Here is a 22,013-nt window from a genome sequence, read left to right on the forward strand (position 1 = left end):
ATGTTGTATGTGATTTTTAAAAACAAAAAAGTTTATTGTTTAAGCGCTACATACAGTTATATACAGGTTCTTCTGCCCCATCCTCTGCTCTACATTATGGATATCTAACAGCTGTGTTCTGATCTTAAACAGGGTCATGGCCTCATTTCTGTCTGTGCCCGCATGATAGAGAGCTATAAGTATCTTCTCAGATCTTCCAAGTGACGAAATCACCCAAATATAAAATTAGGGTGAGAACATTTCCTCTCTGCTGTATCCTCATATTGTGAGACACATCAGTGTAATACATATATAATCTACATGTTTTACATTACGGCAAATATTGAAGCTTTTTGTCATTCCGGTGAGTCAGCTGCGTCCGTTAATGTGACAGTGGTTGGCTGTCATGATCGGCTCCTGGGACTCCTTCCTGATCCTCTGCAGCTTTGGCATGATTGGAGGTGGAGCGCGACTCACAGTAACGTGGCTGCTTCGGTCTGGCTGCAAAGAAGCAGAGAAAATCTGCAAAGTTGCCTCACATTCACGGTATTACCTAGGTGCATGAATATTTTCTGTAAACTCTAGCAAATAGTTTTTTCTCAATCAGGACAAGCAATTCAATTCATTGCAATTCAATTGATTTTGTAGCTTGGTGAAATCTTGGCTAGTCATCCTGTTGGTCACACACAGTGTCTGCAGGCAACACAGGTGAATATGGACAGAAACTCAGAGCCAGTGGTTGATGTACGGAGATGCTACTGTACTTTTCAGTAACATGTCTAGGATTACACCATATATTGTTAACAAGCACTGCAATCCCTCCTTTTTTACTGTTACCTCTCTGTCTGCAGTCTATCTGCTCAGAGCCTGAACTCTTTGTGGAAAGAAGTTACAGTCGTTCCAGCAGCCATATCTTGATGAAACAAATGACACTGCCTTCCCAATATTCACGCTGCATCCTTGCCAAGGCTTGAAGCTCCTTCATTGTATCTGACTGTGATCTCACATTTCCCAGGTGGTGTTTTGTTTTCTATCCCAGATAGATTGCAAGATGAAATATAAATCAGCTGACAAAAAAGTAAGAACTTGAGGTGTAGCAGAGATGAAAGTGTGGTAGAAATCTTCAGGGAAATTAAGATTGCGTTGGGGTGTTGTTTTTATAGCTTGGCAACAACTTAGCTGATGATGTCACACCAGTTTCAGCAGGTAATACAGGTGAATTCTTTCAGAAGACAACATGGACAGGAACTCACAGCCAACAGTTCAACATCTGGGGTGCAGAGATGCTCTCAGTGATATTTCCAGAATTATATCTGTTGTTAACAAGATCCTCCTCTTTCACTGTTACCACTCTGTCTGCCTGTATAGTCTTAAAGCTGAGTGGAGAGGTGTTAAAGGTATTCCTGCAGCCATGTCTCAACGAAAAAAAAAAAATATTTTCTGATATTCCTGCTGTGTCCTCATCAGGGGTCCGAGCTTGTCCATTTTATCTCCCAGTGATCTCACACTTCCCTTGATGATTAAGAGAATTAATGTTTAAACTGCCTCCTATTTCTCTGTTTTGATCCTGCTTTGCATCCTAGATAATTTGGAGTCCCATTCCAAGCATTACTTTGGCTTTTGGACATCTGAAACATCTGCTCTCACATGCAAACAAACTTCCCGGTCGCCATGGTTATGCATCATAACAGATTTTTTTTCAAAAAGCCAGAGATACGAGCAGAAATCATTCTAGCAGCACAGCATCCAAACCAGTGTAGAAAAATGTTTCAAAAATCTGTTTTCACAAAAAAAAATCTCAATAGAAAGTTTCAAGAAGATGAAAGAAGCGCAGTCACTAAATAATAAGAAGTGTCCAAATGAGTATAACAATGTATCTGCAACACAACTGCAAGGGCCTTCAAAATATTTGCTTTTAACTACTTTTTCTTGCAGCAACCACAATTCACAAGCAAGAATAAAATTGAACCATATTGTGTTTTTAATTCCAAACATGTTTGTTTTTCATCACAAACCAAAACAGCTGAGGGCCCAATAAATTAGGAAAATTACACAGGGCTGAAAAATACTGCAAAGCTTTGGTTAATCAGCTCTTATGATAATTTATATACACAACAGCAAATGCCTCCAGCAAGGAAACATAATGCCCAAAAGTATACAGATACTATATATCTGTGCTCAATGCCCATAGGCAAATCACCTGAGCTAGAAGATGCAAATCAATAGTTTGGTGAGGACACAATCCTGTCATTCCATTCACTCTTTTAGCCTCTTCAAGCTCATTTTGTTTCTGCCCATTTATTCCACAGATCCTTGAAGGCATATAAGGTTTTATAGAAATGACACTGTCTAACCTGTTGTAGCTGAAAAATCCAGTTCTGATAATCCTCCAGGCAGATGCAGAAGACCTGCAGGGGCTCCACCAGCTCACCTACGACAAAAACAGTGATTATATTAAGTGAGTCACAATGCTCAGTTTTGCCAATTCAGGCTTAATGCTACAAAACTAAGACATTCAGCTAAAATGTATTGATGTCATATGTGTACAGTTTACCTATCAGCTCAAACTCCAGTCGTCCAGGCAGGGCGGAGCGCTCCACTGCTTTTACGCTCTGTCGCGCCAACCTGCCCTGTTAGAGACAATACAGAAGAAAAACTGGTTTTCAGGAAATTGTGTAGGTACGTCTACTTTAACGTTATCATACATTAACTGTATGATAAATGATTCAATTAAGCTACTCAGTGAAAAACACTCAATACCGTATTAATCAGTTGAGTTACAAAAACCTGCCACCTGCGTTGTGTGCCGTGTGTCAAAAGGTCAAACACTGTGTAATGATTACTGTCTGGGACACATAGTTGCACCACAGTGGCGGTGGAGGTGTTATTATGAATATTTCCTTGTGGAGTCATTTTACATTACCTCATATTTTACATTCAGCCGCTGACTGTCAACAGAAAGCAGTAGAACGTCGTGAGGAAAGAGAACCATCAGTCTTTCTTTGGGTCCCTATGAGAACAAAGCCAACAATGCCTGTATTAGTTAAAACACTACAGTCTAAATACACCAGAAAACTAAAGTGATATTCTCCATCAATCCCTATGGTCACTTAAATGCATTTACAGAAGGAACAAATTGCATTTTAAAGCATAACTGCAGTAGATTTAAACTTGTGCCTTGTTCTTGTGATTTTGGTCATCACAGTTTCATGCCATAGTCTCTAAGTGCAATGCTGAGATATGCTGATAAAAGAAGCCAGAGATAGCCACAAAGAGAGCAAAATAACATTTGTCTGAACAGTGAATTCTTTCAAGTGAATTCAAATTTTTATCCTCAGATTAAATAATTTAGGAGACCTTATAAAACAGAGTTTGATCTAACTGCTCATGTTTGTGCCCTATCGTATTGTGGAGAACCAGTGCATAACTGAATTTTTATCTTAATGGTTAAAACCACTAATGTTGAACTTAAGTGGTGCTCTGTGTCTCTGTTAAACGAAAATAGAAATTAAATGATGCAGAAAACAACGTCATCGCTTGCAGGGTAAAAGAGAAAAAAAAATGTTTCAAACACATTTCTTAGCAACAGAAGAGAGAATGTGGGAAATGTGCATGTGGTTTTCAGACACTCTCACACGTCTCATCATATGTAGCACTTTATCTGCCCTTATATGGTAAATATGGAAGAATATGGGTAAAAAGATAAATTTATCACATAAAAATTTCTGTAAAATCAATTAGGTTTTGGAAGTGCTATCAGTGTGACAAATTATTTCCTTAATATGTACAAGTGAAGGTACTCAGAGCAGTAGTTTTCGTGGCAGGTTTGCAGCCATGTTTGCTGTTGATTACTTCGTACTAAGTTTCTCTCACCACAACTATCCCTGCCCACTGTCAGGCCTGAAGCCCAAAAACCCAACATCTGAGAATACAAAACATTTTACACTCAATAGAAATCCCTAAAGTGCAAGAAAACAAGAAATTGCTTTTCAGAAATTACAATGTACAAAACAAAAATCCACAGCTCAATGTCTGCGCTTTGTTGTTTTTGGTTTGCATCTAAAGCCCACCACCCGGTCCCTTTCACAGGTTTGCCCTACATCTATGAATACAGTGATCATCAGTATTCTAGGACAATTTGCCATCATGGTATGTCCTATCTAGTTTGTTTGAACCTGTTTAGTTAAAGCAGTAACTAATTACTTTAAGAACAAGAATAATTTTCTCAAGAACATGAATGACTCATTCGCGCTCCCATTATTTTTTTATCTAATTTTTTTTATTTGGCCTTGTGCAAAGAAATTAAAAAAGGATTCTAACAAAGCATTTTTTTTTTCATGACCATTAGATTCTTGTTAAGAACCCTAGTCAGTGATCTCAACATGAATCCAATTTGTTTTAGTCAAACATACAAATAAATACAAGTTATAATCTGATCCCATGTGGCTCACAACAACTGACAAACAGCATGTCAAAGTTCAGAAAACTAACATAAAAATTCAAACTGAAGATAGTGTCAGAGAGTATTTACTACCTGTCTCTGTGTGTTGGTGATATGAACAATAGATATGTATCCTGGCTGACCCATGTGCTGTATGGGCAAGCCCTCCCACTGCCATATTGGAGCTTGCAGTAAGTGTTTTTTCAGCTCCTCTCTTTTCCAGTGCTCATCACACGGTAACTAGTGGAGAAAGACATGAACAGAGAATTAACTGCAAATTAGCCTAACTACATTTTATGAACAGTTGTACGCTGATGTGCAAAAGTAAATCGTTACGAGGCAGGAGAGAGCGCTGTGGGAGGGACTCATTGGTTGCATCACAGATTTGTATCTTCTGTCTTCTATGTGTTGCGTCCATTTCTGTAACTCGGCAGCGCTGGAACATATGAACACCTTGGAGTCCACTACTGGACCTGGATAAAAGAGGGAACACCATAAATCATGCTCAGTACTTCACACTGTGCTGAACTTGGTAGTTTCCACTGACTCACTGCTGATCTCAAACATGTGTGGTGAATGTGATGCATCAGGGCCCAGAGAGACGGCCTGGAAGGAGAGTCCAGAAAGGGGAAGAATGCCCTGCAAGATAAGAGAAGACAAACTTTAAGAAATTCATGTAATCTTTCATAATGCTTCAGCTTCAAGATTAACAAAGAAAAACAACATATATGATTAGCGCTGCTCATTTGCAGAAAAAATATGCTCACGATATCCTGACATGTTTACTAACAGCACAATTATGCAAAAAGCCTGCTTTGCAAACTGGAATGTGGAGTTTAAAAGGTATGGACAATTGTCAGCAGAGGATATCAAAACAGTTGCATTGTAGAGCAGTTGTGGAGCTTAACCTAAACCAGGAACTACATTTGGATATTTCAGCCTTTGTAACAACCATTTCAACTTATTCATTTGTGTCCAACTGCAACTCAGTAGAGCGATACTAAGTCACAGGATGTTTTTCTTTGAAGCAGCTCATACTGATTACATTTTTTGTTAGAAGGAAGGCTATGCAGTCTCATTGTGACTACAGGGTGCATGACAGAAAGTATTCTGAACTTCCAGCCTTGAAATGTTGATTTTCTCAAAGTTATCCACTGTCCAATGTGGAAGTGTCTTGAAGTGCAAAACCACTGATGGCCATTAGATGCCATTAGATAAACATATTTGGCTTTAATGGACTCTGATTTATGTAATACCAAGTCAATACATTTCTCCCATATAAGTCATTATAGTGTCATAAGCTGGATAAATTCCTTCTGATCTGTGTGTTGGTGGTCCCTAATGTCACATTGAAATAGATATTAGTCATAAAGTAAGTTATTTTTGTCCAAACAGCTCTCGGGTATCCATTTGGTTATTTCCAAACGTTGTCAGCTTCAGATCAAGATGGTGATAGCAAAATGCCAAATTCAAAACTTCATAAAGTTTTGGTGGCTATGTCCTCTTTTATATTTGGTCTAAAGTCACTTCCACAGAGTTTTCCTGAGGTCACTACTGTGTTACCTCAGTGGTATGCTTTGGAACATCTAGTTGAAATGTAAACATTCATCCAAACCTAGGCCTCTGGAAAGAGCTTTTACTTAGGATTGCTCTACATTTTTCTCCATCCATCTTTTTCTCCATCCTGACTTGTCTCTCAGTCTCTGTCATAGCATGATGCAGTGTTTTTTGTGTCTTTAAATGCTAATTTCTTGTTTCCTTCCTCAGATCTCAGAACATGCACCGTGTATAATTGGATGAGAAATAAAACTTTGCAGATTTACTTTTAAGATTAGTTTGAAACAACAACATGTGGAAAACTTTATAAAGTCTGAAAGCTGTGAAATGGCCTATATACATTGTTAAATGTCCAACATTTAACAGTGTATATAGATCCCTTCTCTTGATGCTCTTGTTTATTCACAAACTTACCCGATAACAGACACGTGGGCCAAATCTGGACTAATTTTGGCACATATGGCTGAGTTATGGCACTGGCAAGTCTTATGTTGGTCAGACGTAGCCCAGACGTCATGAACTTGGGTTATGTCATGTGTTCTATGAGCCAGATGTGGTCCAAATGTCATAAACCAGCTTTGGAGCTTTGTATGGTTTGTGGCAAGTGTTATGAGGGACAGGTGTGACCCAAAAGCCAAAAAAATTACAATTTGTGTCTGGTAGGTGCATGTCTGAGTTTAGTCAGCCACACTCCTCCTCATCATTGGAGGCCAAATGTGAACCAAATAAAACTGCAGATGTAAGCAATGTTTGAGCCAAACATTCCTTGCTATCTGGGTGTCTACTGCTTTTACTGTTGGTGTGCTTTAATATGCAGTACCAGCTTTGTCTGTTCCAAAACACCCAACAAAAACCTTCATATCTGTGTGAGAACAAAACAGTTTCTTAGTTTTCAAAGTACAGGAGCAGAATTTATTTTAGCCCACTTGGCATGGCCCCTCTCATAACTACATATTTAAGCAAAACTGTTGCAGAAGTGGAAAGAGTACCTCGTATATAAAGTCCTGGCGGGAGTGGTCCAGAGAGAGGATCAGCAGGTGAAAGTAGAAAAGCACCAGGAAGTGTTCACTTGTCTCCTGTGGACACAAACATAACAGAATATGTTTTCTGTCTGATAAAACATGCCATCAGCTGCATATTAGTGACTTTTAAAGTTAGCAACAACGAAACCAAACTTCCCTTTTCATATAAACAGGTATATTACGGATTAAGGTGTCAAACCAGTTTGTCTTCTCATGCCCATTTTGGGGATCTCCATTAATCGAAAAAATTCTTAATTTCTTTTTAAAGTGTTTTTTAGGGTATGTCTGTTCAGTGAACTGAGACTTAATCTTTCAGCCGAATCCTTAGTATATTGCTACATTACCTTTGTGTGTCTGTTGTAGAAAGAGACCAGGGAAGAGTGTATGATTTCTCCATACATGTGGGCAGATTGGCCCTCCCAGCCCCTGATTGGCTGCTTGGAGTAAATCCTGTGGTGAAGCTCATCTCTGCTCTGGCCCCACAGCACCACCTACAGATACAAAAAGCATGAGGCCATGTTTTTTTGACCATTATATACAGTTTTTGGTTTATTTAATCTTTAATGAATTTGCTCTTAAAAATGTTTTCCTTTTATACTTTTCCAGTAGCTTGTAGCTTCCTCTTTTCACCCTCTCATGCAGTTTGAGTCATGTATTACACAGCAAATTTAATTTTGTTGTTTTGTTGCCTATGTGCAAAATGTTGCACAACTAGATCAGTTGAAAAATCAATGAGAAGTGTGTATAATACAAACTCGTGTTTTTATGACAATGTCTCCTCCCAATTTAATTTCCTGTAAAGTTTGAATCACACCAAAGAGGGTATACAGAATATCTCACTCGTATCATGGAAATTCCAACAGTCTGTGTACACATAGTGTGTCTGGCCTCAGCACAAATAACAGCGGAAACTGTTGATATACACCAGATTACACCTCATCTCAGTCTGCCTAGGCATCAAAAAGTATTAAACTTGTTACTCAGAGTCGGCCACATGCTGTGTTCAGGCTGTGAAGAGTGCTGTTTCGGACTTTGTTGCTGTCTTACACAACACACATACACACATAGGGCACAGGCTTACAGCAACCTCTTGTTCCAGGTGTCGTATAGAAGGTTTGTGTGGTGGTGGTGGTGGTGGCGGCAGCTGCTGCTCATCACTGCTGTTCCTCACTGGCAGCTGAAGTCTCATTTCTCCCAGACTCCATATCCTGAAAACACACATACATGCATTAAAGCATGCTATCAGAAAAAAAGTGTCACGTGGCAGTTTCTGTACACTACAGTAGTAAATATTTGCAAAACAGGCGCATGCTTTGGCAGGTTACAGCCTTCGTTATGTGAACAGGAATATAAATTAAGAATGAACAGTGTTGGAGCTCAGTATGAATGACTTGTCTGCCTCCCCCTGCCAACGAGTGGCAGCCAGACATAATCAGATTATAATAGTCAGACGGAAGTCAGACCCAAATACTCACCCCTTACTTCCAGACTTTGTAGTCTTTGCTCAATAAATATAGGTCAACACTGCATATTATAATTAGTTAGTATGAACTCAGAAAAGTGGTTGTTTTTTTGAGTATCTGTATATTGTATACACCTGCCTCATGATAGGAGTAAAAAAGCTTGCATTCTAACGTTAAAGTATGTCGCTGTTTTCAGAAGCAGTTTTATCAGTCAGCATGCCTTAACCCCTAGAACTATGGGTTATTTTTCTTTTTTAAGTTTTATCTGAAAAAAACAGTCAGAAAGAGCTCCACACCAAGGTCGAATTGAACAACCTTGGGGGTCAATGGCTGAGAGACTCTTTGGAGACTGCTGAAACAAAGCAAGTCTCCTTATCTTATCACCAGGCGAGAGTTAGATCTGAATATTTCCTGAAAAAAAATTACTTTTATGAACACAGCATCAAAATTGAAAACTGACTAAAGCTATTACTAAAGCAGTTCTAAATATTCGTAAATGCAGGACTGACAAATATGTTGCAGCAGAAAAGATACACAACAAAGGCTTTGAATGTGCCCTGCAGCATTGAAGAGGTTAACTGAGTTAGTGGTATTTCTCAGGGTTTCTGACTCAGATCAGTATATGTTACTTTTAACACATTAAACTTTTTTAAATTGGTGGCATAATTTATAAATGCCTTCCACAGACTTTAAAAAAAAATTGCAATGGTTATTGTTTGTTTTACTCACTCCTGGAGACATTTTGTCATTCTTTTTTTTTTGGTAATGTGACAGATGCATGAGATATTATCCCTTTGAAATGACATTTTGCTTTCCTGTGACATTCACTTGATAGTTTCTTTCCAAGTCCAGCACTAAGAATGATGTTGGGCAAAACCAGCTCACCACTACAGTCAGTCTACAATCTACACACTGAACAGCTGTCATATGTGAGTAAAGTTATGGATTTGTCTGGTCATTTGGATCACAGACGCACACAACACACATTTATATTTGTCTGTGTTACAAATTCCATTTAGAAGCCACCTGCTGCTATTAGTAGTACTAATTAAACAACCACGAATAAGATTTTGCTCTTGTTTGTGATTAACCTCTTGCTAATCCCCATGCCCTAAAGTAAGCAAGGATTTGTCCCGCCTTTACTCTGTGTTAAACCACTCCACGCTCCTGCCATTGTCTTATAGTAATCTTTTAATCACATCAGTGTAGCCTCACTAACTTGCCACGTTCATATTGAGTAAATAGAAGCCAATTAGTTCTCCCCTGTTGTTTAAATTCTGGTGGGTAGGAATCCCGCAGATGTCATCTGTTGTTGCGGATGTGCTTTTCTTCACTCAGAAACTCATAGTTTTCTGTCTGGATATACAGTGTGTTGCAAAAGGTATGATTGAATATTCTGAATAAAGAGGCACTTGTGCTGTACATTTTCACCTGAAATGCCACAGACAACCACAAAAGTCCTCTTTTTCACTACAGAGACCGTCACTGCTTCCTCCTCTAGAACTCATAGAAACCACATTTTAACGTTGAAACTAACTTAGAATCCACAATCTCTATGAAAATATGATTGAAATTCACATGTTCAGATGAGACAATCTTGTGTCTTCGTTGCTCAACTTATTTCAATTCCAATTTGTTTTTCCAAGCTCAAAATGCAGTGTCAGATGTGTGAATTCCCCTCTGGTGTCTTTATATTTTTGAGCAACTATCAGAGTTAGAGATGCAACTTGTATTTGTGTCTTACCCTAAATTGTCCCCTGAGAGTTCCAGGAGTTCAATCTCATCAGGGCCCACTTCATCCACTCCAGTATGCCTCTGGGTTACACTGCAGCATCCCATGACCGACAAGCAGTCTGTCCCTCTCAGCCTCGTCTCAGCCTCTATTCCACACACTGAGCACCATCTGCCGAGGCACTGATCCAAACAGTTTGTGTGTGTGCCACATTAAAACCAAAGAGATAACATTAAAATGGGGGGTGGATGGGTTTAAAAGAGGATATTGAAAAGAGGAGGAGGAGGCATGGCGACAAAGCTCGAGTTCCTCCTTTCTGCCTGCATGTATATTTCTGTACAGCCCTGTGAACAAAAAAAACAACAAAAAAACGTAAAAGCCCTTCAACAGAAATTGGAGATAAAAGTGGCAGGTTTTCGTTGAGTCGTGGCGTAGTAGCTGTTCCTTCCTTCCTGTCAGTAGGCTGTCTGCAGAGGGCTGAGCAGCTTCCTCCGTTTGGTTATTTTACTCTTTGAACTCATGCAGGGAACCTGCTGATGCGTCAGCATGACAAATAAAAACTGGTTGTGTTGTTGCTGAGAGACAAGCTGACCGAGCGAGGGCAGAAAAATATTGCACCTCTTTATGTTGATAACACAAGCTCCCTGATGTCCTCAGCCTTCTTACTGAGAAGCATGTGGTTGAAGCAAACATCCTGTTGGGAAAGATGTGGCCATGCCAGCCTGTGTGTGCGTGCACCCAGACGGAATACGGACAATAAAGGGAGACAATTAGGACTTATGACAGAGCGAGGTTAAATGCTGCAGTCAAAACAAGCTGCAACAGCTGTGGAGTGGAGTGGCATGTTGATCTTCCTGGTTATCCCTGTGAAGTGATGCAGCTTGACATAAGATGATCGATAAACGTGTTTCCACTTTAACACTTACTGTTGATTTGACAATGATGGTTGTGATCAGAAAATATTTTTGAGTTTGAATGAAAGGTGCTCTGCCCAAACAACAAGAGTAAAACATTTCAGTGAAACCAGGTAACATTGTTAAAGGTAAATACATTCTTTATTGTCCCAGTAACTTTTCCAAATACTTCTCAAGCAGAGATTTTTGGACCACATATATTTCAGTGCACCACGGTTTCTCTTTTCTTGTGCTTCTGTACTCTCAGAAGGTCCAGCAGGGAATTTTGTCCTAGCTATAGACTGAGCTCGGATTACTCAGGGTTGGTGATGAAAGGGACATGATGATCCTTGTCCTCTGGATTATTCTTCTCATCTGCAGCCTTTAAATGATGATGCAGAGTACATTTGTTCAGCTTGAGTACAACTTGAGGTCTGGTGTTCTTACTCCTGACAGCGCGTGAGTTTTTGCCCACAGATACAGTATTTTGATGGAGAGGTAAGGTCACAGTGGAGGTGCTGGGACAATGGCCAGACTTTGAATGATTCCTTCCTTCAACAGTCACAGAATTAGCTGGAGATAAGGACACACGTTTGCCCTCTGTCTCAGACTTATGCCATCTGGGTTCAGTCTTTTGGCTCTTGGTCGTTTTTTGGAAGCACGCACTGTTTGCATTCCTGTTGCTGATGGCATGCGAAGAACCAGGAGATAAACCACCATCATACAGCAGCACAAAGTCTCTCTGACTGGACAAAGGATGGATTCTCTGCCTGAGACGACACTTGTTGAAGATCTCCAGAGTTAAATCTAAAGAGAAGCAGTGATGGAAGAAGTATTCATATCCTTTACTTTAGTAACAGTATCAATAAAGCAACACCAAAACATTCTGTTAAAAATAAAAGTCATGCAAAACATCTTTGATATAAAAGTATATGAGTGTTAGCAGTGAAATATATACATAAATCATTAAAGTTAAAGGGCCCATTTGGTTCTTATGACTACTGATAGGAAATCAATGGATTTACACTGTTACATCAGTGTCTATGTAACTCTTGTAGCTCCTTAAAGAGGAGCTAATTTGAACTATATGATACAGGTTTATATACAGAGCCTGCAAATAAATCTAATGTGTTGTTAGATGATCATTAAGCAATTAAGAAATATTTTAAAAAGTTCTAGACCAAAAACTTTTCTAATCTTTGATTTGCTGTGATAACGGATCAGCTGAGTGTTTGTTGAAATGAAACTATACAAAATGTTGAGAGGGAAAAACAGTATTTGGTGTTGCCTTTATCAGCTCAGAAACATCTGAGAATGCATTGCTTGTTGTTGTGTGTTTGTGAGGACGGAAAGGATAGAAAGCACTGGTTTTATCTGTGCAACTCACTGCATAAAACAATGATTTCAAAAGTAATTAATGACAAAAACTGTCAAGTAAATGTATTCAATTCTTTTCTACCAGTGGAGAGGATAATGAAACAGAAGATAAACTAAGTTTAGGGTGGTATCACACCTCAACTTTTCAAGCAAGTAAATTATTAACCTAACACATTTGATAGACGGAACTATGACTGTTAAAACATAAATTTAAAAAAAAACAAGCTAACTTGGGTTTCTGTTCTGTAGAATGTGTTGAAATGATGGTTGTGAGAGATCTGAACTAACCCAGTGTCTCGACAACAGTGCTGGGTATCACCTTCTTCAGCACCTCACAGTTTGTGTGTAGAGCAGGATTACAGTTCATTTCCAACAGCCACACCTACAATGACCACATGTAGACACAATTAAAAGACATGCTTAAACCACAGTTCAGATAGTTTGAAACCAACCTTGAAGTCCTCGTCGACCATGAAGTCACAGCCAATCAAATCAAAGAATCCTGAACGGCAGTCCAACTTGGACTTGACTGCAAAGAAGCACTGGGTCATGATCTGCTGCATGCGCTTCTGGTGCATGAGAAGGAGAAGTTGTATCTGTCATATAATTAATATCTCACCAGGGTTCAGAGTGACATACTATGCTGACCAGCCATAGTATCAAAAAGCACATTTTTACCTCTTATACAAGTTCATAATGTTATCTTGTGGCTCCACTGAATTAGGTTTAGATGATTCAATGTTCATAAAATGCTTTCTGTAAATTGCTGCAGCTCGTGATATCACCTTCTATCTGAAACACTCTGATGGGTGCCCCAGCAGAATAATGCCACCCATCACACCATGGAAACAGCCGTTTCAGTGACCACAAGAAAGTGGTAAAAGTGTTAACCCAGTAAAAAAATTCCTCATATCTCAATACGATCGAGTGCTCATAGGATGCATCACCCACCCCACAACCCACATGATCGAAAGTATCTGTCTAAGGGGGCACAAGGGAGAACTACACAGTATCCGGCATGTGAGTTTTAATCTTAGGGCTGATGGCGTACACAGCCCACTCTGTGGCAGCCATGTTAAAGGTCTCACTCTATATGACTACAACAAAATAGATCATTGTATTATATCAAGAAACATTTAAATTAATTGATGATTTTTTTTACTCATGACCTCATTTATTTGTTATGAAAGCCATGTAACAAAGGCTTTCTATATGAATATAATGTATCTCAAATAAAAAACACAAACCAAATAATCAGTTTGAGTTGCATCTAGATTTGTACAGTATTTATCATTTGAAGAAAAAGAAAAAGAAAGTGAACAAAGGACAAATACAGTGGTTAACTTTTAGTATGTCGGTGTTATGGTTTCTCTTTGAAAGGTGAAGCCACAAAAGGGTAAAATCATGTGTACTCTATTTGTTGAACTGCACTGCACTATGAAGACAAACAGCATGTGTATTATTTGATCTTAAATTATAAGATGATGCATCCTTGGACAGGAATGAGCTCATGCAAAACTAACCACAATCTATATTAGCTACAAGTGCCAAAAGCCATCCTTATGATATTAATTGGTCCCTGTGAGCTACAATACACAACAGCACTCACTGCAAAGACTCCAAGCACCCAGTCCCTGGGCAGACCCTTGGCAACCTGAAACCTCTCGTTGACGTAATTGTTGAAGCTCTCCATGGACCACACAGTATCCTCCTTCAGCAAGTGGTAGAGAGGATTCTTCTTCTGCATGTACTGGAGATGGACAGTAGGGGGACCAGAGACACATGAAACAAACGAGACGTAGTGGAAGATGGGAAGTCAGCACTTCAGCCAGCACCAGATATTTGTTATCACTTTGATTGAATATCTAACAGAACTAAAGAAACACAATTTTGTATTAAGGTAGATTGAAAATAATCTGAACTCTTCATCAGACGAATGACGTCAGCTGTTGTTTTACTGTAAAATGTATTTCACTCGGTCATGTTGAAGCTCATCACATGTTTCTGAAATGCTGCAACGCATACCAAGCACAAGACTTTATATCTACACACTTACTAGTCTTAGCCCTCAATTAGCCATGGATATCTACGGCTAGATCTAGACTACTTTTAGCCCAAGAAATTTAGTCATTATAATTTAGTACACAACAAAATTATCTAGATCTTTCACAGTGTGGTCTACGAAATATGGAAGTTATCACGGTTTTCTTCCAAATACTTGGAGCATTTTTCTGATAGAAAAGACACGAAAGACATCTAAATGGTCTGTGCATCTCTAAACTGGGCTAAATGAAATTCTAAAGTAAAATTATATTAGATGTTTAGGCATATTGGAAAATGCTATTAATGTAAACAATAAATTAAGTTATAAGAACTAAATTGCTAGGGATAAAAGTAGTTTACCTTAAGTATCCATGAATAAATGAGGGTTATGACTATATGCAACCTTGAAATCATGTCTAGTGCTCACTGGGTGGTACAGTTTCAATCAGAAAACCAACAAAATGTGCATATACTGCCTGATCATTTGAGATTCTTCTCTTTATTTTGTGTAGACATCCTGAAAAAACATTTAAACCAAAATTATCTCGATATAACATTTGGCGAGAAAGTAGACACCTGTCTTTTACTGCAAAGAAGTTATGATTATCTGAAATCAAAGCCACATTAAACCTTCTTTTGTACCACTATTGGAGCTTTCTAATTTGATCACATGATTCAAGGTGGAGTTTCTGATTACTGTTTAATTTCCAAATAGCAGATAATCAGAAATCTTTGCAAGCATTCTTGTTTTATACTTCAACCTGTCAGTTAAACCTTAATATTTTGGACAAAGTTTGTTGACTACTAGAGTCTACCTGATTGGTAAGATGGGCAGAGAGGTTTTTGGAGCTGGGGTTGTAGACGTCACAGGTCAGTCGCACGTATCCATGACGAAAAAAGACCATGTAAGGTGTAGTGCAGGCAAAGAGAAGGTATGAGCGCACGTCAAACTTTCTCCCTTTCAGTAGCAGTGGGTTTTGGATGTAACTGCGGGGAAAATGTGAGTCTGCCTTTAAAATTCACATCTGTGAAACGTAAATAAAGCTGTGAATATTTGCATAAGCAAATTCACTGTAAGCAGTCTCCACAAGTGGGTCTCTTCTCTGAAGGCTGCCTAGACATGTTTTTTTTTGGTGTTTGTAAGCCGCTTCATAATTATGTTAGTCTCTTACTTACTGTTATTACCCAACAATACGGCAAAATGAGGCAAAACCCCCACAAATGCTGTTGAGAGCTCCATTTGATGGGTAAAATGATTGTTTTAGTATGTCTGTACTTAAATAAGTGTATCAAACCTTTCTGAAAACAAAGGAAAGCAAACAGAGATATGACATTTTTAAATTTGCATTTGCGGAGACAGAAAATACTCTGTAAAGATGTTCACCCACTGTTGGACAATGTAGGCCTGTGCCTGGCGTTGATGCGGCTTCCTGATGGCCTGACTGTCCTCCATGTGCTGCAACTTCAGTTTAAAAGCAGCCACATCCTCCCGACTCTTGAGAAGGGAGATCCCTTTGCCCTGGTTCAGACTCGTTGGCTTACAGATCCACATACGAGTCTCACTGTTGCTCACACCTAGCACCAGTAACAAACTTACATATAAATGTTATTCTGCTACTATGATTGCTCTCCGATGTTCTATACTATTTTTGAAAAAGTGTTGTTTTTAATCCAGTGTTTGGGTATTTATTCATATTATTCGTCATTTTTCTCTCTTTATTGTACAAGCCTTGTGCAGGGTGAAATCACTCTATTTTTGCAGCTAAATTCCTTATATTTTCCTTTTACCACTTTAAGTTTTCAAATCTGAGAGGTGTGTAGTATAACACAAAAGCCCTAACTCTAACCCAGTAGAAATTAGATTGTAAAATGCAAATACACGTTGATGTTTGAGTAATGATGTTGCTCTAATATCAAATTTTCCTGGGGGGAATCGACTCTCTGCTGTAGCCCATAACTTCTAACATCTTCTTAAGGCAAATTATGAAAACTAGGTTTTTTTCCTTACTTACTCCTGATTACCTATTTTCTTTCTTCCGTCTTTCACTATGATGGAACAAAATTTGATTCCAACTGATTATTTCAGTTTGTAAAAAGAAGGTGAATGAATGAACAAATTTTCAGATTTGATTATTTTGTATTAAATGTTTCTGCTCCAGTCTGTGAGGCTTGGATCTGTTTCAGCTTCTTTTCTCCTCTCTTGTCTTTTCTTCTATGAATTCATCCATCATACAGAGATCTAAACCAGCTGTCTGCGTCTTTCTCTTGTTTACTTAGTGATAACCATGTTTGTCAAAACCAATACAGAACTTTTTTATAAGGCTGTGTCTGTATTTAAACCAATTAATATAGAAATCAGTGGTGACTTTGATATCCAGTCTTTACTTCACTAAAAAATTATTCTGAAGTTTGAGATTAACTTAATTTGGCTCAGCTGCAGCAGCACTACATCCAGATCCTGCTGAGTGTTTCGCCTTGTTTGTGTCTGCCCTCTGCTGACTCATCTCCATAGCAACACCATGCTCCCCGGGTGATTTTTATCAGAGCCTTATGGGAGGTGAAGTGCATTATTTTCCAACGTTTCTCGACATCTTGATTAAACACTCACCAGGGCAACTGTCGTCTTAACACTACCTAGAACAAACTTATTATTTTTATTGCGTGATGCATGACCTTTTGAGTTTGATTCATCTTTTTAGATTGAATCCCACAAACGAACAACAGATCCAGTTGGACCAGTGTTGTGTTATTATTGCATCACAATACTCATGTAACTGGTGTAACAGGTTCATGAAAGTGAAGTGTGTTTGGCTGTTTTACCCTCCTGCTGGGCAAAGAATGCTTCTCTCTCTTGCCTCACATCCATGCGAAAGGTGACAGGGATAAACTCTTCCATTTTCATTCTCCTGTAGAGTATGATTGACAGTATTGAGACAGAAAGACGCAAGCATGAATGTCTGTTTTTCCCGAGCTGCCTGAAAACACTTTTCTTTCCTTTGAATCATTGTAGTTGTTATGTTTGCTAAAACTGATTTTCATCTCAGCAAGTTGATTTTTTTTTTAGAAGATAAGAGGTTTACCTGGAAGGTGAGTGGAATAAACTATTCCTGTTCTACAACACTAAATACACACTGAGATAACTCAAAACGCCAATTTCTTCACAGGTATACAGTTTTAGACTAGAGCTTTAGTCAAAATATTTTTGCACGATCTGAATGGTACTTAATATCTTAATTGTAAAATAAAGAAATAAAGTTTTTTTTTGCAGCTCACAGCCAAGAAACAGTTTTCTTTGCTTTTGTTTCAGTAAAATCTAAACATAAGATATAAAACAATTCATGAAATTGATTAATGAGCTTTTGAAGTTGGTTAATTATTTTTTTATCATGTGTTTTCCACTGTTTCCAGATGCTAAGATAAACTATTTGACTGCATGTAGAGACATTGGGATGGCATCCATCTACATCTAACTGCTGGCAAGATATTTCCAAAACTGTGAAACTATTCCTGATAACATAACGAATACATAATTTCTTGCTCATACACATCCCAAACTAAACTTTGGGCTTATTGCAAACCAGCCCTTTACTGTGTTAAACGCTATTCTGTACAATGAGCTTCTAACATAAAAGTAGACCTTTTTAACTGTAAGAGGCCATATGCAAAAAACAATGTGTGTTTAGCTTGGATCAATTTTAATTCCTTTTTTTCTGTCGACTGTGAAAAACTTAAAAACGATGACTTAAAACAATGATTTAATTAATACACAACGATGTATTGCTCGTGTGATTTAAAGAGAAAGCCTGAATTCTCATGATACAATTTGACCTACTAAATAGTATCACAGGCTGAAATGTCTTTCAATCAGTATTCACAGAACCAAGCCTCTGAGCCACCGTGATGACACCATAGGGAGACGATTTGTAACACTGTATTGTATTTGTCTGCATATAAACTGCTCTGGAGAAGATGTCCAGTTTACCTGCGTCCATGACCATGTTTGACTTTGCTGCTAACTCGCTCGTAGTCCCGCAAACTGCTGAGGAGGCCGATCTTAGTGGTGAGCACTTTGTTGTTGGGAATCTGGTATACCAGCTGTTCCCCTGGAAACAAAACGTGGATCTCTGTTAATACAATTTCAGCCAAAAACCATGATTTTTAAAAAAGTTTTACTGTCAAGGTTGTAAATGTAATGAAACACAGTGTTCAGGTGACGCCCTGTGCGTACGGTGTACCTTCTCTGAAGTTGCTGTAGGTAGCTGGTCTTTTGGTCTCACTCCACTTGAGTTTGAAATCCTCCCTGTGCTTGTTGTAAATCCTCTGCCATCCTCTGCTTTTGCAGTAATTGCTCACTCTAAAGTAAAACAATGACATTTATTCTTCAATCACAACCCAAACCAGAGGTCACATGTAAAACTAGGTTTAGAGTGGCAAACAAGCTGGAAATAATATGAATCCAGCAAGCCATGTCACCTGGTGGCCATAAATCAAATACTTTGTAGTTGTTACCTTTTTGAGGATCTGTTTTTTGTTGTTGGGTAAGTTTATGTGGAGTGAACATTTTTATTTTACCATTTTAACTTACATTTCAGCTCCATTGTTTCCTCCAAAGAAGAAGAAAGGCCCGGGCCCCTGAGGTTCCTCTACCCGCCTCATTCTTTCTCCATCCAAGCCCCTCAATTTGGACCTCTGAGGGTGATACTCCACTATTCACGCACACGATGTATTTATATATACAAACACAAAGAAATCAACCATAAACAAGGTATAAAATATCATTGGGTGAAAGCAGATGCATTTGTGGAAATAGTTTGGTGTTTTTCATTTAAAATGTTGAAATGTGAAGAATTATAATTTACTAGTGTAATAAAGGACCACTTTGTGAACAGAATGATACATGAACTGACTCTTAAGATCTCTTTCTTCCCCACACACACCTTTCCCTCCACGCTGTCTCTTCTGGTCGGAGTATTTCATTCCCTCCCCCTGAGTCTGTGTCTCCTCCCCTTGGAGCTGCTTTGGTCTACCTTCCGATGTCACTTCCTGTTTGTCACTGCAGTCAGGTGACAAAGGTTGTTCTGTTCCTGGCTCCTCCTGCTTTTGGCTTTCTGCAGGCTGGTTATTTCCACAGACAACCTCCGTCCCCTCCTTTTCTTTTTCCTTTCCATTTTGCCTCGCCTTTCCGGTTCCCTCTGTCTGGCCATCTCTGCAGGGCTCCTTCCAGCACTCAGATGACATGACTTTGCCCCGGTGCAGATCACTGAGGACAGTTATAATTGATCTTGCATGGGCAGGTGGACCTATACTGATTTTCTGTGACTGTGATGATAGAATGGAGAAAGGAATTTGATGTTTTTTTGTCAAGAATCAGAGTAAACTGATGATCTGAAGAAGTAGCACAAAAAGAGCACTTACTTTTTATTAATAGTTCTGTCCAAGCTTGGTATATGTAATGTCCCCTAAAATCATTTTGACACACAAACTCTGGCAATCTAAACAAACCAGAACATCAGTGTTAGCTGATATTGGTAGTTATGAGATTCAAAATATTTTTTATAGATTTTAGTGATCCTCAGATATTTCAACTAATAGCATGAGTTCAAATGTTCTAATATGCATTATTTATCACCCATTCGTCATGTTTTTGTCTGCAGAGTTAAATGTGAAACAACCCTAACACAGATATTTAACCGTGGGAATCAGAGCACTTTCTTAAATAGGTATACCTGCAACTCCAGCACAACAAATACTGCAGACAGTCAGACTCCATGAAAAACCTGCTCAATCTTTTCTTCTTCAGCCATGTGCACCCAACCTTGTCACCCAACTTCAAGAGAAAAAGTAAACTCACAGACTTTAAAAGGGTCAGGAAATCACATGAGCTGCCTGTAGTTTCGTCCTCTAAAGTTAGCCATACTCTATCACTATGAGACCAAACAAACCCACTAGACTAATGTCAACAATCACCAGTTACTAGGGTAATGGGACCCTTAGCAACAGTTGCCATTTGTAGAATGAATCTTACAACAACAGAAGCTCAGGACAAACTAAGAGCTCCAGGTTATGTATCTCTCACCCAGCCCACCTCTATGTTTAGCTTCATTCAATATTAAATGCCAGTAAGCCTCTGTTGTGTAAACCTCATAGTAATACGAGAGGAGGGTGTCAATCAGAATGGATCTGCCAGTTTCTTAGGGTGTTATATGCTGGCAGAGAAGATAAAACAATATTTTCAACTAGCTTAGCCTTGTACATTTTGCCTGAAGTCATTTAAAAGGCACACTGTTATAATTTTCAAAGAATACTGATGAAACATAAGGACAAAGTCCAAATTTTACATTAAAAGCTGAAGGTTTAACCTAAGTAAATGTTTTTTCTTTCTTCTTTTATTTTTTCATTTTATGTTTCCTGTTTCTTCAGAGACTTAGAGATAAAAGACTTTTGTGGGCTGTTTCAAGTTTTCCAGAAAACCATCAGGTTTTAGAAGGCTATTTTATACTTAGCCTTTGCTCTGAATGGGTTGAATACTAATCAATCTAGATGACTCATTCTTGATTTATGCAGACATTGACATTAATCAATGTATTTTCCCAAATCCAGTGACAGGTATGCAGTTGAGTAACATAGCATTTGTCTGCTTGCATGGTAAATCCATTAATCACCAACTGTCTCTGTGATTTGACTCAGGAGGAAACACCCAGGCCCAGCTACAGTTGGCAATTATGCACAATCTTGTCTCTTCCTCTAAACAGCCTGATAATTGACAGGGGTTGGTGCCTCATAGACCCTGCAACCTTGCAACCATGTAATTATACGTCCAGTATGAGCAACTCGTACAAGTAGTTGGTGGTTTAAACACACATTCTCACAAAAGAATAGTGCACTTATCACATATTTGGAGAAAGATAACAATGAGTAAGGAACCAAATCTATTTGACTAATTGGACTGTAATTTTTCTTATATAAGTACAGAAAACTGCAAAAATGCTAGACTTTATAGGTGTAAAGTATCTTGTGATGTGATATTGTAATGTAGAAATGTAATGATAACTAGAATAAATTCTAAACTCATGCTTATTGAATGCAAAATTCAAGTCAGATTTAGTTCCACTGCGCATTACCATGTTCAATTTTTTTAAACTTTTTTTCTAGTAGCTTGTGAGCTTTGGTGTCATTATATAATATCATGGGGTTTTCTTGTATTTGTGAAACCATATAAAGTAATGTAGTACTTCCTTTAATGTGTTTTATTCTTCACCAGTCAGTTAAGTCATTGCACACACACAGCTGTAAATGTCTGAGTGCAAAATGGCAGCACAAAGAGTGAGCTGCTTGGCAATGATGCGGGTCCAGCCACAGCTCCCCAGTTATTAAAAGCAAGCCTACTATATTCCTGTTTAACCGAGCTTTGTGTGGAGCCAGTGTCAGCCACACCTTGATAAAGAGCCGCCATCTGATAGACACACTGTGCAAAGTGCTGCGTAGGTGGACAAAGAGAACAGGCTT

The 22,013-nt window shown here is 38.6% G+C and overlaps 2 protein-coding genes across 4 annotated transcripts; both read right to left on the minus strand.

Annotated features, from left to right (window-relative positions):
• Positions 1-10: 10 nt before the first annotated feature.
• On the minus strand, positions 11-10,686 carry LOC140271157 (probable pleckstrin homology domain-containing family N member 1). 3 transcript variants are annotated; one of them, XM_072366256.1, is made up of 11 exons: positions 10,207-10,686; positions 8,087-8,207; positions 7,344-7,490; positions 6,967-7,053; positions 4,972-5,059; positions 4,757-4,893; positions 4,511-4,660; positions 2,903-2,989; positions 2,534-2,609; positions 2,334-2,410; positions 11-480 (listed from the first exon to the last, which is right to left on the minus strand). In XM_072366256.1, exons 1-11 carry the CDS (start codon positions 10,299-10,301, stop codon positions 349-351), a joined length of 1,197 nt encoding a protein of 398 aa, XP_072222357.1. In that variant the 5' UTR covers positions 10,302-10,686; the 3' UTR covers positions 11-348. The 3 variants fall into 3 exon arrangements, with proteins under 3 accessions (XP_072222357.1, XP_072222356.1, XP_072222355.1); XM_072366255.1 differs by having other exon boundaries at positions 4,514-4,660; positions 8,081-8,207; XM_072366254.1 differs by having other exon boundaries at positions 8,081-8,207.
• Positions 10,687-11,232: 546 nt separating this feature from the next.
• ttll10 (tubulin tyrosine ligase-like family, member 10) lies at positions 11,233-20,381 on the minus strand. Its single transcript, XM_072367761.1, has 12 exons — positions 20,234-20,381; positions 19,445-19,826; positions 19,093-19,213; positions 18,743-18,861; positions 18,490-18,610; positions 17,328-17,413; positions 15,896-16,082; positions 15,323-15,494; positions 14,074-14,214; positions 12,917-13,033; positions 12,753-12,846; positions 11,233-11,894 (listed from the first exon to the last, which is right to left on the minus strand). The coding sequence occupies exons 2-12, from the start codon at positions 19,743-19,745 to the stop codon at positions 11,401-11,403; spliced, it is 1,953 nt and encodes a 650-aa protein (XP_072223862.1). The 5' UTR covers positions 19,746-19,826; positions 20,234-20,381; the 3' UTR covers positions 11,233-11,400.
• Positions 20,382-22,013: the final 1,632 nt, after the last annotated feature.

This window comes from Leuresthes tenuis, unplaced genomic scaffold (assembly GCF_036924035.1).
Source record: "Leuresthes tenuis unplaced genomic scaffold, fLeuTen1.0.hap1 SCAF_16, whole genome shotgun sequence".
Classification (NCBI taxonomy): Eukaryota; Metazoa; Chordata; class Actinopteri; order Atheriniformes; family Atherinopsidae; genus Leuresthes; species Leuresthes tenuis.